The 15,759-nt window shown below is 39.0% G+C and overlaps 2 protein-coding genes across 5 annotated transcripts; one reads left to right on the top strand and one right to left on the bottom strand.

Moving 5' to 3' along the window:
• Positions 1-309: 309 nt before the first annotated feature.
• ralaa (v-ral simian leukemia viral oncogene homolog Aa (ras related)) lies at positions 310-8,138 on the bottom strand. The gene is made up of 5 exons (XM_032550690.1): positions 7,959-8,138; positions 5,353-5,588; positions 5,060-5,268; positions 4,472-4,646; positions 310-4,389 (listed from the first exon to the last, which is right to left on the bottom strand). Exons 2-5 carry the CDS (start codon positions 5,464-5,466, stop codon positions 4,267-4,269), a joined length of 621 nt encoding a protein of 206 aa, XP_032406581.1. The 5' UTR covers positions 5,467-5,588; positions 7,959-8,138; the 3' UTR covers positions 310-4,266.
• On the top strand, positions 7,575-15,593 carry med1l (mediator complex subunit 1-like). Of its 4 annotated transcripts, none has more exons than XM_032550687.1 (17): positions 7,575-7,702; positions 8,490-8,582; positions 10,634-10,709; positions 10,792-10,846; positions 11,013-11,139; positions 11,224-11,252; positions 11,415-11,486; positions 11,569-11,643; positions 11,774-11,850; positions 11,944-12,006; positions 12,103-12,232; positions 12,321-12,445; positions 12,525-12,643; positions 12,735-12,930; positions 13,055-13,150; positions 13,904-14,015; positions 14,105-15,593. In XM_032550687.1, the coding sequence occupies exons 2-17, from the start codon at positions 8,580-8,582 to the stop codon at positions 14,400-14,402; spliced, it is 1,653 nt and encodes a 550-aa protein (XP_032406578.1). In that variant the 5' UTR covers positions 7,575-7,702; positions 8,490-8,579; the 3' UTR covers positions 14,403-15,593. The 4 variants fall into 4 exon arrangements, with proteins under 4 accessions (XP_032406578.1, XP_032406577.1, XP_032406579.1 ...); XM_032550686.1 differs by lacking the exon at positions 7,575-7,702 and adding an exon at positions 7,723-7,867; XM_032550688.1 differs by lacking the exons at positions 7,575-7,702; positions 8,490-8,582 and adding an exon at positions 9,851-10,312 and having other exon boundaries at positions 12,387-12,445.
• The last annotated feature ends 166 nt before the right edge of the window (positions 15,594-15,759 follow it).

Below are 15,759 nucleotides of genomic sequence, written 5' to 3' on the forward strand. Positions count from 1 at the left end.
TGTAATAATCTGCAGCCAAACGTTTAGGGAAGTGAAGCAGATGACATCCTGTGACGCATTCCCTGATGTCCATGACAAAAAAAGAAGTAATCTAGTATGTGATAAAATTCTGTTTGAAATATCAAGGTCAGGAGGTTGCAGAGATTCAGCATATTCGCAAAAAGAAACAAAAACAAACAGCCGAAAAGCGAAGTGTTTCTAAGGAAGCTCTTCGTTTTAAAGGTCAGCCTGTCTTTTCAGAGTAAACGAAACATGACCACAGTGAGAGAGACCAGCTGTTTCACAAGATCTCACAAACACATCTCCAAATGTTATTAGTAATATCCACTTTATTTGCCATTTCCAAATTACTCACAAAAAATGAATTGAAATGTAAGCTTCACCTCTTGCATTCACAAACAGGCTACATTAGTGATAATGCTCAAAATAAGTAAACATGAAGGAGAGATTTAACCGATGGCATACGTACAACAACCATCCAGTCCAAGACGTAGATAGCTGTCATCACTCCAAGGGCATTAATAGAAAAAGGTAAAGCAAGTTAATTAAAAGCCCCATTAGGACATTCTGCTTGCAGCTTTTCACACAATATCTGCTTTAGAGTCCTGCAGAGGTGTTGGCCTGTGAAGTTCGTTACATGAAAATGAAGCAAAAAAAAACAAAAAACAGGAACAGTGTAGGGGAAGGCCTGCTCAAAACAAACTGGGGTCTTTCTTAGTTTCTTCCCAAGTCTCACTAACTTTTTGGGAAGAGCCCAATCTGTGTGATGCGCCGAAGGTTAGCCCTTAGAACATCTGTAACCGCTTTGTGTTCTGATGTAATGGCTTCCCAACATTTTGGGTCTAGCCTCCTTCTCTCCAGAGTCCAACTCTTTGCCTCTGTGTGCTTAATGCTCAACATGCGTCACGTTTCTATCAGGAAACACAATTGTGCATTTTTTACGCATTAACTCGGGAAATCGATGAACTCTCACTGAGTCACTTTAAATCTAATAAGATGCATAACTTTTGGATGATGTTGTGTTTTCCGAGCTGAAATCGGATTCCTACTGAGAGCTTTAGAGCTGAAGTGCTTCTACTGCGCTTCGCCTTTTTGAAAGGTAGTTTAAAAGACACAGAGACGGTATTTTGAAATTTTTTACATTCCCTTGTTCCAGTTCCAAAAAACCTTTTGCATAGACACCACATAAAGTTTTGGACAGAAATTTAGATCCATTTTTCATGGGCAAGAATGCAACACTAATACTAGATCTTCATAAATGATCTAAAGTGGGTTTTCTTCTGTCACTTGGTTAATCAAGCACACTACTTTAATGCATTTTAAAAAATACAATATAATGCACAAGTTTGAATTCATCAAATTGATCAAATTTATACATACAGGCTATAAAGAAATTCAAAACCCACAGTAACCACTGACAGCTAAATGTTTCCCTCAGAATGATGCTGCTTTCACCAAGCCTGACAAAAACGTCGGAAGTCCCAAACTGACTTTGTGGAAAAATAGTTCAATTGCTGCACCTAAATCCAATTTTTAAATTTAGTTAAGTTGTATGTTTGACAATCATTTCACTCTGCAAAGATAAATGATTAAATAAAGCATTTAAAGCCCTAAATGAGTATAATATCCATGCCCATGAGAAGTGTCTGACCGGAACTGTATTTACGCTCACATCAATAGTTTAAAACATAATCAGACTGGATGTTAGCAACAACCTTTGTGTGGCTGTTGGAGGAAAAAAAGTGTAGACATTTAAAATAAATGTCTTAATAATTAGAGCCTCAGTCTTAAGAATAGAAGGGTTTAGTTGGTGGTTTTCTTTCTTTTCTTGGTCAAATTTAGCTATTGCTGAAGAGCAGCCAGTTGCTTTCTGTGCTATTCAAACATCAACTTTCCTCTCAAACCATCCAGTTACAAGAACTAAAAAAAAAAAAAAGGAAAGCATGACGTTTTTGTTAACATGTTACAGAGAAGCCTTGCCACAGGATGCAGCTGATGGAACAACAAAAAAAAAAGTAGAACGTCGATGACTTCTATGCTCTGCAAAGCACTGGCAGTTCAGAATTACAGGATGAGTAAGAAGGGATTATTCACATTCACGACGGACAGAGAGGCAACCGTGACGCACTGCACAAAAATTACAAAAGCCCTCAGAAACTTCCATTTCTTACACCAATTAAACTGTTTCACTTCCCCCTTGTCGATCCTCTGCTAAGGTTGTTTTTACACAACGCTGTAGTGCTGATCGGTTTATGCTCACCATGGAAATTTCTCATTCACTGGAATTAACAACTGGGCACTTATTTCAGGGTTCCTACACATTTTTCACTTGAAAAATCTAGACTCAAATTTTTAAATTGCTCAATCGTGTTTTAGGTCATTTTTGGCATGTAGGTAGAAGCTAAGAAGTATTTTTTTTAAAAAAACATTCATAATCAGTATTTTCCATACACAAAACACTAGAAACCTGCTGCCCATGATCCACGGTACGTGGGCGCGGTTCTGTGTTAAACAATGTTAAACTGCATGGCTGATGTAGCGCTCCAACCGAAAGGGACTTCACTAACAAAGACTTGCATGGATTTCCAACCCAAACATACGCACAAACAAATCCAGATGAATAAAACTGCGCGTGCAAATGGATCCACACGAGTTTCTCCCTGTTCATTAGCTTATTATTTTGCAAAAAACAAGATTCTTTCATTTTAATGTGCCGTTATAGAGACAACAAGAGCTTATGTTTGATTTTGTTGCGATAGTGAGTCCTTTATCTCAAGAAAGAAACATCTGGACTTTATACATATTAATTTGTCATTTTATCAGGGAAAAAAAAAAAATTCTGTTTTAATAACAATTTTATTGTTTTCTGAGAAAAAATAGTTTTTGAGTGTGTTGTGTGTTAGCAGTTTAGAGATAACCTTATTTAAACTGTTATCTGTAGAAAGATCTGGAATGAATATTTTGGAATAAAGGAACAAATAAGAGTCTATGAAGACAAATGTTTTTCTAGACAAGTTGATTTCATCAATACCGGTTCAGAATTTTGAAGACGGTGTAGGAACCCTGTTATTTGTATTACCTAGCAGTTTTCTTTGGTTGCTGACGGCAACGTTTTTGGAAAGAGGAAATTGTAATTCAATCTTTGCTTTTGCTTGTTTTCATCCTCTAACTCCTCCTTCTGTTAAGCTATTCCTAAATAAGAGATACATTTAAATGAAAACTAGTGTAATATAAAGTTGCTAATTAAAAGTCTGAGCCAAGAAAAAGTTAAGTTGTCTGGAAGCAATTATTTTTTAGTATTGAGCTGCATGTAGTGTTATGGAATCACCTTTTTTTTTTCTTTTTTTTTTTAATCAGAGCACCAGGGATTCCTCAATCACAAAAAAGGCAATGAAATTCCTTAGCCGAGCGAGGTAACACTTCTAAAACGTTAGGACTGAAAAATGTTCAAGTGTTGCAGAAATCCCTTTGAGGATTCAGGGTAGTGATCAATGTTGTTTGTGCATTTTTAGAAGACAAACTGACAGGAAGAAATGAAGGAGATGGAAAAATTGTGTGCCTATTTTACAGTGTTTCATGTGGAGGAGAATAAAAAAAAAACAGAAAATAGTGTTTAAAAGCATGTTATTGCACAAAAAACAAGTAGGAATGGCAACAGATGTGGGCACCTGCTTAGAAAAGGGAGGCGTTATTTTAATATAATCCTTTCCAGATTAACCAGTGGAAATTATATTTACTTGGTGGCACTTGAACCAGAAGTTCACACTGCAATGCTGAGTATTTCCAAGCAAAAGCGGTGGACTCTATTTATGGTCTGGGGGTTTTCCTGACTACACCTTCCCAGTTTAAGCCTTGGCTCTGAAAACGTCTCAGTCTTTCTCTATTGAACATACACCTGTACAGCTGTCTGAAGATAATATGAATACACTTTACAATTAAAATGTTCGGGGGGTTTTCGGGACATTTTAGGGCTTCTTGGCAAGCTCAGGCCTAAAATTAAAACACCACTCATCTATTAAAACTCTGTCATGTGTAAGAGTAAGAAAAAGAGATTACATAAATCATAAATTATTTTGAGTGTCAGCACATAAAAAGTTAAGAGCTAAAAATGGTGTATGAAGTGCCACCTCACTACTTCCTGATGCACGGTCAGAGGTCCTGCTTTAGCCAGGAACAGAAAGTCATGGTCAGGTCTGGGCACAAAAGAAATGCAAAAGTCTGAGAAATGTACATGTACACTAGCAGCTAGCCTGCTCTCCTTCACCACTATAAAATGCAGCATCTCTCTCTAATTCTTTTAGCCAGGCTTTTACTTTTCTTCTTCCCGTTCTTCTCTTTGCTGTCCTCCATTTTTCTCGCTCGGATCTCTCGCATCAGGTCAAAAAACACCTGAAAACAAACAAAAAAAAGTTTAAATTTTATATTTATATAACATAATATGAGCTAGTTCAACTAGGAGGGGGCGACAAACCTTATCCACATTGGCACGGGTTTTGGCAGAAGTCTCCACGTAACAGACGCCCCACTGCTCTGCACGAGCCTTCGCTTCGTCCGCACTGACCTGCCGCCGGTCGTCCAAGTCCGATTTATTGCCGACCAAGAGGAAGGGCACATTCTCGTCCTCCTTCACTCGCAGAATCTGCTCTCTGCAAAAACAGCCATGGAGCATGTACAGGTACAATGGAATGTGCGTCTTAATTAAAAGTACCTTTTTGGAAATAACAACCTCTAAGCAGGTATTAAGGATATGTTTCCTTAAATCCACATTTCCATTATAAAATTGTCTTAGTTTTAAGGCGAATATCGGTAACTCACAGTGTCACATCCTAATCAGCTAATGAACTCCTGCAAAAGATTCCTGAGCCTGCAAAAACGTTCTCACTGTCTAGGTCAGTAGGCGACACAATCATGGGGAAGACAGCTGACTTGAAAGGCACAAAAGTTATTGCTATGGTAGTAGGTTTTTTTTTTATAGAGTGCTTTTTTCCCCAAGTATACTCAAAAAAAGTTAAGTGAAAGGAAAAAGTGTGGGTGTTCATGTAGATACGCTCTCTCGCACCTGAAGTCTACTGTTGCTGCAAAAGACTCCAGCTCTGTGATGGAAAATACGCAGAGGAATCCCTCGCCGCTGCGGAAGTAGTTGTCCCGGATGGCGGCGTAGTCCTCCTGGCCGGCCGTGTCCAGAATGTCTATCTGCACCTCCTCACCGTCCAGCACTACTTTCTTCCTGTAGCTGTCTGCTTTAGTGGGCTCGTAGTCTTCAACAAACTGGGGAAAAAAAGTAGATTTGACCGGTTACAGGTGGAAGAAACGTGTCAGCTTCACATGCCTGCTGAAATGCGAGACACCGACCTCATCATACATGAACTGGAGGGTGAGGGCTGATTTCCCCACCCCTCCGCTGCCCACCATGATCACTTTGTGGAGGGCCAGAGAGTTCTGTCCTTTGGGCTTCGTAGCGGCCATGGCTTGGCGTAGATGTCAAGGGCAGGGGGGGTGAAAGGTCAAGGCAGCGGGTGAATGGATGGGATTGCGAAAAGAAGATCGTAAAAGGATTCCAGGTGTAACGAAGTGCAGGGTAAAAATTCCTGTTAAAAGTACAGCGAGAAGGAGAAAATAATAAAAACATTGCATCATAATTTCCACAGGCTCCTTGTTCCATGTCTGCAGGTTGATGGATTTGTCAGGAGAGACGGATGTTACACTTAAACAAGCTGTGGAGAGCAACTGTTTCAGATCGCACCAGATAAATTAAACTGTCTCCATTTTATTCCCTCTCTCCTAATATGCTTTCTTCCTTTTTTCACTGAAATAATTTAATTATTCATCTTTTTAATGCCAGAGAAGATAAATATATTTGATTGCTGGTACAAATTACTCATTTAGCAGCATTTATCATTAAATTAAGATGAAATAATTTAAAAGAAAGAAAATCACATTCTGGCTGCTCTGTTTATTATGATTTTCTCATTTAGCCACAAACTTTTCTGTATTCTGCTGGAATTTTATGCGATACACCAACACAAAGTAATGCATGATAAATTGATAGGAAAACAAAACATGTGTAATTTTTTTCTTTACAAATAAAAGCATATTGTGCAATTGAATTTGAACGTTACTTTCTAGTAAGTATTTTTTAGAACGACCTTTTGCTGTAATTTCACCAGAGCGGTTTTTAGGGGTATGTCTCCACTATCTTTGAATATCTACGCACTAAAAAGTTTCCCAATTTTTTTTCTAAAATAGCTCACTATCAGTCAGAACAGATGGAAAATGACTGAAGATTCATCTTCAAGTTTTGCCTCTGATTCTGTACTTTGACACAAAACACAGTCAAGCTTCAATGTAATTTGGTTGTGTGTTTAATGTTTTCTAGCTGGAAGGTGAATCTCAGAAGGATACGCCGCTGCAGAGTATGATGCTGCCACCATCATGTTTTACAGTTGCAATAGTTTCCAGTGTGATGTCCAATTTATTTAATCACCTTCTCCCACGTTTGCTGTTTCTTTACATGGTTTTCTTTCAGAAGCAGCTTTTTTCTTACCATTGTTCCATAAATGACAGGCTTTACAGTGTTTGTGGTTAATAGTTGCCGTGCCGTTTCCTCTAACGCTTTGTGAAAGCAACGCATGCAGCAGTCAAAGTGTGCAGAAAAGATTCACTGAATGCAAAAGAGTCTCTTTATGCAAAGAAGGACAAGACTGAAAGGCAACTATGATTCACAAGGTGGAGATGTGTTAAAGGTATACTGACCAGTATGTGCAATTCTTATGGGAAATTAAATAATTTATGATGGATTGCGGTAAAACAATTCAGGCTTTTCAGAATAAGAGACAAAACATCTCAACACTGCCTTAACACACACTGGAATTAAAATATTACTAAAATGCATCAACATTTAATTTTTAACTGCACCTTTTCTTTCACATTGAAGGTAAAACAGTTGGGAAATTCCCAGAATGTAGCAGGAGTATCCTGTAGTTGATGAAGGATCGTTGATACGCATGACATGTGTAACATAAAACTGTTTTATTATGATTAATATTTCCAGGCAGCATCTGGTGATGTGTTGTTTTTTTTCCCCCAAATCTGACATCTGCAAGAGCAATTTAGTGGTCAGAACTAATGCATGGAGACCATAAGGGAATCATGATGCATAGAAATGCGTGGGTGAAGGCCCATTCCCAGCACAGGCCAAGGCAAACCACTTGGAAGCAGGATTAAACATGGGAATTCTGCCAATACTTCATTAGACAAATTAACAAAAGCTAATTTGCAACGTCAGCTGTCAGTCAATACAACGATTTAGCATTTAATGTAATGCTCACCTATTATTTACTTAACGTAAGTGCAAATAATAAAAATAGTGAACTATAAACGCCTTGTAAGAGTCTCATTCTCTTGATAAAACGATTAAATTATGTTATTTTTTTACATAATAATATTTGAAGGGAAAAACTATTATCATTTTCCTAGTATAAACCAGTAAGAGAGATAAATTAGCACTGAAATGCTAGTTTCTGGTAACTGAGCAATCTATAATTGAGCAAACTAATAAAAGAGGATATGGAAAACATGTACAACCCCGTTAACAGATGATTAAACTACGAATGTACAGACTAAATACTCAAAATCCAAGCCTGGAGGCTATTAAAGTGGGCGATGTGGCTAAGCGAGCAGCTACCTAAACCGCACGGAGCAGGTAAACATGTCACCTGACGTTTAATTAGCAGCCGGGGAAGCTCAGGCTGATTGAAACGCCTCTAAAATCAAATCTGTATTATCCTGACACCCAGCAACAGATGCTTACACCGTTGAACAGCTCTGTCGATAGCAGAAGGGGGAAAAGAGGAGCTAGCAGCAAGCGGTTGGTACCACAGCAGCTAATCACAACTAACGCGCAAAAAGGGGGGAAACCGGTTGCCGCGGTTAAAAGACGCTTTAATAGAACAACATACCTGCAAATTAACTGGTTTCCCCTTGGGGCAGAATGATAGTCGAATGGTGAGTGAGAAGAGGCAAAATAAAAACACTCTGCTTCCTGTGCTTGTTAGCTCATGGCTAGCTCAGTGGCTAACTCCAGGGACTCTGGCGGTAGCTGTTAGCAGCGGGCTGACTGAACGTCCTGTGGGCTTGGCTCTGTCTGACAACGCCCGCCCGCCAGGGACACTCTCCCAGCTCTACGTTTTACTTTTGAATTTAAACTGATTCTTCTGTCTCTAAAAAAAAAATCACTTTATTTTGATGCTACTAACTTTAATAATTTTCGTGAAGCTTATGATATGATATGAATTGGGCCAATTTGCCTAAATGGGGAAACATTGGAGAGGCACTAAGATGGCCAAATACTAGAGGTGTTGTTGAAAAGTGCTGAAAATTTAATTACACTTTCCTGCTATAAAAGCCAACTCTAGCGGCTACAGTAATAATGTACTGTAAATTAATCTCATTTGCCACAGTTGACATTTTCTGCTTTGGTTTTCTTTCAGTAATGAAAAAAAAATATCAGCATTTCCAACTTGCACTGCAAGTCTGCAGAGAGAAGTTGGAATCACACATTTCAGCTTGTCCGCAGATGCATGGTAAGGCAATCTATGGTTAAGGCAAACATTTTGTCCTTTTAATCACACGTTCATTTAAAAGAATAAAAACTGCCTTACAGTTGTTGAGTCAGTTTGGGATGGGCCCTTTAACAATATAACGTGATGAATCAGGAACTGCTGTGTGGCGATGCACTCCCATTAGATCATCCATAGTGGGATACTTGAGCCTTTGTTTGATCATTACTATGGACACTGATGTGCTTCTGATGTTTACTTAGTCTCACTTGCCATCTACATTAGAATGTAATCTTATGTAAACGCCTTAGAATAAATTTGTTTTATTACATTAGCTCACACTCAAACTATTTAAGTGCATTCAGCGAGAAATACAACCTCAGTGAGAAATATTTCTTGTAAATAAAGCTGCCAGTTCTGCACTTTTACTTCCATCACTAACCTAAATGTAGGACGTTTGCTAGTGTGTTATTGTTGGCAATAAACGCAGTCATAGCTAAGTACAGTAGAGGTTCTGTGATGCTGTGGGACTGTTTCTTTTTGACTAAGCCCTGGGAATCTACATGATATTAGGAACTCTTTGAACTAAGCTAATAAAAATATGATTGACTCCACTAGGAAACTGAAAACGAGTAATTATACAGGGTGATGATCCACACTACATGGCCAGTTGACAGAGAAATGGCTCATTGGACACAAATTTAACCTTGTTCTGTGACCAGCCCAGTCCCCACATGTTAAAATATTAAAAACATTTTTTGTGTAATGCAGAATGGTGGAACAAGACTCAGAGCTTGAGAGATATAGTGTGTTTGCCAACAATATGATATAAAAGTTTAAGGACAAAGGGTCGAATGTGCAAATGTTTATTATGCAGCCCAATCATGCCGTTTTTAAATATACTGAAGCCAGTCTGGCCACTACTTCCTGCGCTGTTCCGCTTGATTCAAATCTCTTTTACAGCCCAGTCTGGGTTTTCTCCTGTTTACTTGGATTCCCTCCGGTAGAATTTCTACCAGGCTAATCAGCGAACAGAAGAAGTTGTGAATGATATTGATTTTCTGTGTTGCTGTAGAATTGTAGTCTGCCTGTACTTTTACTAATGGCAGCAGCGTAATTGTACTAAGCCGTTCGGTGTTGGCCACGCCATTTTGTTCGGATAGGCACTTCTCTTTTTGCAGTGAAGGATGGTTAAGGTGCCGTGCGTAAGGAGGCACGCGTCAACTCCGCTCACACGCATTGGCATCGCGCGTAATCTGGTCATGCACTTCTGAATTTTTGTGGGGATCGCACTCCATTCACAAAAAAATGTACGACTACTAAGGTGCTCTAGTAGAGCAGGTCCCTTTGCACTGTCCTTTATATACACCCGCCTTTCAGGTCTCATTTGATGAGAATAGGACTCCAACCTGCGAGTCAACGATTGGGTAAAATGTAAAACTTAAACAGCGTGCGCGCCTGTCGGAGGCGGTAATGCACCGACTTTGCTGTTGGTCAGTTGCCAAAAAACATAGAAGAAGAGTCCACGCCTCCAGGACACAATAGCCCTTCTGTGCGAAGCAAAGTGTAGAGTAAGGGGGCTGTTTTTTTGGTTTTTTTACCTGGCTACGACAAAGCTAACCCGCGTGCAGAGAGTCTGGAAGTAGAAGACGGTTGAGTTTTCTTGAGATTTTCATGGGTGGAGCCCTCAGAGAGGAGAATATTTGTGGATTTATTTAAAGTGGAGTTTGGCAGGGGTCAGTCTCCAGAGTATGGTAAGGCAATCTTTATTACTTGGTGGTCTAAAGTGATGTGTGGCCCAAAGGGATACTGCAGCTGGGGCTAGTTATACAATACTGACCAGCAAGGATTATGAAGAAATTAGATTCTCAAACCAAAGGATGAGTTCACAGTATATTTGCCCTCTGTTTAAGACTCTGTGTAAAGGATCCTCAGTGTCAATATTTCCCTTGCTGTGGTATCATGCAGCTCGTGTTCGTTGAGGGGACAGACAGCACTGGACTGTTGACACAAGCCTCACATTGCTTCACAACACATCCTTTGTTGGGTTTTCACTTCCCTTTGTCCCACAATAGGAGAAATCCAGGGATGAATCCAAACCTTGTGAGCCGCTTGTGAGATCTTTGGAGAGACTCCAGGAAGAGCTTCAGGGTAAACAAATATTCCAATGATTCATTTTTCTGCTTCCTAGCACAGTAATATTGGTAACATTATTTTTTTCTTTAATTTTCAGCACCAACTATGAACAGCATGAAATGCAGACTGGAAATGATCGCCAAACAACAAGGGTAAATGCATTTGGTTGTAACATGACAAAATAATAATAATTAAAAAAAACTTTGTGAGCTGGTGAATAAAAGTGTTTATATCTCAGATCTAGCTCTCTTGTAGTTGATGCATCATTTATTGTAGTGTCTAACCTTCATTCATATATCATTTTTTGCTTTTTTTTAGGATGGGTTTTCACTTTACTGAGTCCACCTGCTACCTGACAGCTGACTTTTTCTACCTGGAAGTGTTGCTGCTGCCGTCTGGTGAGGTGCAGGAGGTAAAGGTGGCTCTACAGGGAGAACACCCTGCTGTAAGCTGACTCTGCCCTTCAGACAATATGAAGCTATCCCTCTTTTTGAATTTTGTTCACTAATGCACTAACATTGCTTTGCAGCCCAGCAGGTCCCTTTTGCATCTTCTTAGGTAAGCGATGACGGAATGTTAAATTTACATTTCTGACATCTTGTCAGGTGAAACAGGCAATTTATCGGCAACAACTTTGGATAACAACAACAGTTTCAGCCGTTAGATGAGTAATTTACCTGCAAATGCTAATTCTCCTTTTTTTTTCTGGATAATTTAAAGGTCCAATAACTTTTCTGATTTTTCCATGAGGCTGGGAGAACTGTTTGCTCAGTACAACATTCCTGGAGACAAGTAGGTTTTCCTAAGACGTTCACAATTCACTTTTAAAATCTGGAATAGTTACCATTTGGCCTCCCATCTCTTGCTTTCACAGTGAAACAAAATCAAAAATGTTGAAATCCCTACAATGCCTCTGGAAAGACCTTCAGCAAATATCAGATATGCCAAAGTAAGTAACAAAAAAGGCTAACATGGTGATTTTTAGCAGTTACTATTAAAAATAGCAGTAACGGTTTACACCGCTTTTGGACAACTTGAATTAAACTGTTTATTCATTAACGATGTTTTCTTTCTTTTAGTGAACCAAAGTGCTTTGAAGCTCAAATGGGCTTAATAAACAATGGCAGGGTTGGCTTTTTAATGGCAGAAAAACAAGGCACGAGTTGGAACTTTTTACACTAAATCATACACATGGATTTCTTTTCTTTTTAGGATCTGATTTCTTATTTTTTTATTTTATTTTTTCCAGATTATCCTCCATCTCTTTACTTCTATGTCTCACCAAACGATTGCCTGAAGAACTCAGAGTTGTGTAAGATTCTGATTTGGCTTCTGATTTCTCTTCTCAATTCAATGTCTGATCATGCAGCAGATTCAAAGTTGCATCTTTTATTCTTTTATTTCATAGCATTTGAGGAATTGCAGGATTTCAAACCAGCTGTCCAGGCAGCCCGGGCTACAATCGGAGTCAGCGACTTGACTCGCAAGCTTCAGACGACATCTCTAATCTCAGAGGCTCCTCAGCTGGACACTCAGAGGTCTGTATTTTATTTTAGTCTCTCATTCAGTAGAATAATGTGAAAGTCCCAGCTGCTAGTTAACAATAAACCTGCATCTTGGAGCCAGTTGTCCTGCAGTCGCTGCTTTCAGTGAGGTTTCGAATGAGATGCTTCCCACGTGTTTCCTGCTCAGACTGAAGACACCAATACCTGTGCTTTTTCATATTGTGGAGAGAGTTGGACAAATCACAGGTTAGAAACCTTTCCTAGAAAAAAAATCTAACTTCTTTTTGTTTTCGAAAGCTCCACACTTATTCCATTGTTTCTCCAGGCGTGACTATACCAGATTGTGACCTCCAGTGGGCACCATTACCCAAGCTTCTGATGAAAGCTTCTGCAAGTGCAAACAGCCCCTCAGAGCCATTAGATGGACAGGAGATCTTTACAGTGGTACGAATCTGCTTTTAGCTTTATTTATTTTTTTGTCAATGTAAATTCTTATGGAATATATGCTGAGGGAGAATCGAAATGTGTCGTCCAGGTTTTTCCTGAGGGTGGGATGCACACTTATGTTCTCCCTGATTCTTCGTGGGATGTTCCCACACAAAGAGCAACTTTGCTGGCCAGCGTTCCTTTCACCCAGCCGGCTCACGTCTCAGCCGTGCTGGAGCTGCTGCGTCACCAGTGTGCCTTTAACACCCTGCTGAGGAGCTGCTTGACTCAGAGTGCCAGTCCAGGTGGGAGGATGTTCATGTGGTAGAATTATATCCAATATGGAGGAAGGGATGCTGCCAAGAAGACTTGTAATGCTCTTATTATATTTATGTTGTGTTTTGCTTTATTTCTGTGAATTCCCACCAGCTTCAGTTTGTGACCTGCACTTTGAGGTTCGCCCAGAGTACACTACCAGCATTTCCGTGACCTTCCGTCAACCCCACATTGACCGTCTTGCTGTCTGTAAGCATTTTTTAAAGAGAATTTTATGGGGGAAAAAAGCCACTTAATTTAAGTATTTTTCAGGTCTGGATAAGTATAGGAGGAAAATGTTTGAATTTCCAGACTTGATTTCATATGGTTTATGGTTCCTGCAGGTTTGGTATTTAAAGCCTGTCCTCTGCAGTAATTTCTGTCATAAATTGATAAAGAACATTGTGTTCTGTAAATTCAAAAGAACTGTAGTGGACCTGTAGAAATACTCTAAGCATTTTGAATCTGCCTTAGCCATTAACATCATTAGATTATATGTAGTGTAAAAGTGGTGTATATTAATATACTACTCCTGTTGCTGCTAAAACTACTGATTTTTAAATGAAGTAAAAATGACTGAACTGTAAATGTGAGTCTGAGTGTGTGCAACTTTAACAAGAAATATCTATGAACCGTGTTTATTGGTAAACCTTTTGCTTCAAAATGTAAGGAAAGTTAAAAAATATACATTAGTTGTAACTCTAACTAAAAAATATTTAGTCTATTTATGTACACCTTAAAATTTGTGGCCTAATTTTTCAGAGTGGTGTAATTGGTGTCTGTAAAAGGAGTCTTAAAAATGATGAAATTGCCAGCTCAGGGTCACTGTCAGCTGCAAACTTCTTTCTGTTTGTCCAACTGAAGTTAACATAGTTTCTTTATTGCAACTGAAACACATATACCTTATAACCTCTACAGAACTACTTAGAAAACATATAGACTCATGTGCTTTTCTGTCACCAGTGCTGGTCAACATACCTAATCCCCGTCAGATCACCTGCCAGTTGTTTGGAGGAGGACTTTATGATTTATCTACTGCCATACTGGACGAATACATCTCCATAGTTCTGACTAGGTTTGTTTTGTACTATTGCAGAAATACACATTTTAATAATTGTTTTCATAATACTTGTGTGTATATAAATATATATTTTTTAATCTCAGATGTATGTCCATTCCTGTGGCCATGAGGGCATTATACATCAGGCTGGAGAAAACCACCAGCTGCCCCACCACCGCAGTAGCTGAAAACGACCGTTTGAGTCCTGTGATGGACACCGATGGCCAGTCGCCTGCAGCCTCCCAAAGCGCAGCCATGCCAGAGCATGACGGTGTTCCTGGTTCAGTTCACGGTGCCGTATCTGTCTCTAAATCTGAGCTTCATCCTGAAATGAGCGCCAGCATGCCTGACGACCTTCACCCATTCGTTCCTGTGGCTCCAATGGCAAACTGTCAGAGCTGATCTCAACATAAGGAGGGCTTAGCAGCTGCCTGCGTCACAGATTATTGGACTTTATTAAGAAACTGGCCACTGTGTAACAATTTGAGATGCTGATGGTTGAATCTGTCTCACTATGCATTCCAGTGTGGTAGGGATGGCTGGCTGTAAAGGTTTTTGAGGTCTGGCAGTGGGCCTCAAAAGGGCAGGAAACCAGTTGCTTGTTACCATGTGAGCCAGTAAGTCCTGGTTTAAATGTCTCTATATTGGCTTGTGGAGACCAAACAGATCTGACATTTTTCAGCTTTGAAAAAATGAAAACTTTGTTGAATAAAGAAACAATTTGGTTTGAATAGAGAAAAAAAAGCTAGAAGAAATTTCTTGATTACAGTTGAGGACCATCTTGCTTTTTCTGGACTCCTGCCAGGACTTGTACAAATATAGAACAAAAGCCTGTAGCCTGTACAATCGAAGAAGAAATGTTTATACGACTACAGAGGAGACAATGTGATTTTTACTGCATTACAGGTCTTTGTATACAATTTTCTAAACCTACTGAAATGGAGGATTTTTTATTAGTTTTATTTTTTTAACATGTATTTAGAATATTTGATCCAACTGTTGACAGTAGACAACTGGCTTTGTCTGTATGCATATCCAAAGACCTGTGTGACTGATATTCATTGAAGTAGCCAAACATGTGGGGTTAGAAATGCTCTCTTCTTTCAGAGGAACTGTGTCCTTGAAATATTTTTGTTCTGGCTGGTTGAGAACGTTCACAAAAGGAGCACATGATGATGCTGGATTTTAAATAACTGTCCAAGCCTTTGTAAACCTGAGAAAGAAATGTAGCCATTTACACAGAATAGTAGAAAGTGTGTTTTGTAGGGGTCTTGGTGAAGCTTTCAAGTTTAAGTAAACTGTACACACACACACACACAGTCAGCTGGTGGTGGCAGCATCAAAATGTTGGGCTGTTTTACAGCGTTGCAAATCTTTACTTCAAATTGCCATGTAGAATATTGAAATAAAGATACAGGGCAATGTTCTAGTAAAACAATAATATGAGGACAGCAGGAGGGAATTTAAAATATATTTTCACTATATAATGTATTACAACTAAAAATTAGAATATTATATCAAATATTGAGCTTGAAAGTTTGACCAGTCTAAAGGATATGCTTTCCTACCTCCACTAATAAAAACTGAAATTACTGTTTGTTTTTTTGTTTTTGTACAAATCAAATAAAGGTTTCATAAATCCAAAGAAATTTCTGTTTAAAGATCTGGTTTTTAGTCCAAAACTATTCAAATCATTTTGATCAGACACTAAAGTATCATTAACCACCTGCCATACAAGATTATGGTGTTTCAATCAAAA

This window comes from Xiphophorus hellerii, chromosome 21 (genome assembly GCF_003331165.1).
Source record: "Xiphophorus hellerii strain 12219 chromosome 21, Xiphophorus_hellerii-4.1, whole genome shotgun sequence".
Classification (NCBI taxonomy): Eukaryota; Metazoa; Chordata; class Actinopteri; order Cyprinodontiformes; family Poeciliidae; genus Xiphophorus; species Xiphophorus hellerii.

What these genes read in the sequence shown, in the direction of transcription:
- ralaa (XM_032550690.1), bottom strand. Translation starts at nt 5,466, where the DNA reads ATGGCCGCTACGAAGCCCAAAGGACAGAACTCTCTGGCCCTCCACAAA. An exon ending in TCCAGTTCATGTATGATGAG is followed by an intron (nt 5,269 to 5,352) that starts GTCGGTGTCTCG and finishes TTTTTTCCCCAG; the next exon opens with TTTGTTGAAGACTACGAGCC. An exon ending in GCAGCAACAGTAGACTTCAG is followed by an intron (nt 4,647 to 5,059) that starts GTGCGAGAGAGC and finishes CTGTTTTTGCAG; the next exon opens with AGAGCAGATTCTGCGAGTGA.
- med1l (XM_032550687.1), top strand. An exon ending in TTTAATGGCAGAAAAACAAG is followed by an intron (nt 11,851 to 11,943) that starts GCACGAGTTGGA and finishes TATTTTTTCCAG; the next exon opens with ATTATCCTCCATCTCTTTAC. An exon ending in GACAGGAGATCTTTACAGTG is followed by an intron (nt 12,644 to 12,734) that starts GTACGAATCTGC and finishes TGTGTCGTCCAG; the next exon opens with GTTTTTCCTGAGGGTGGGAT.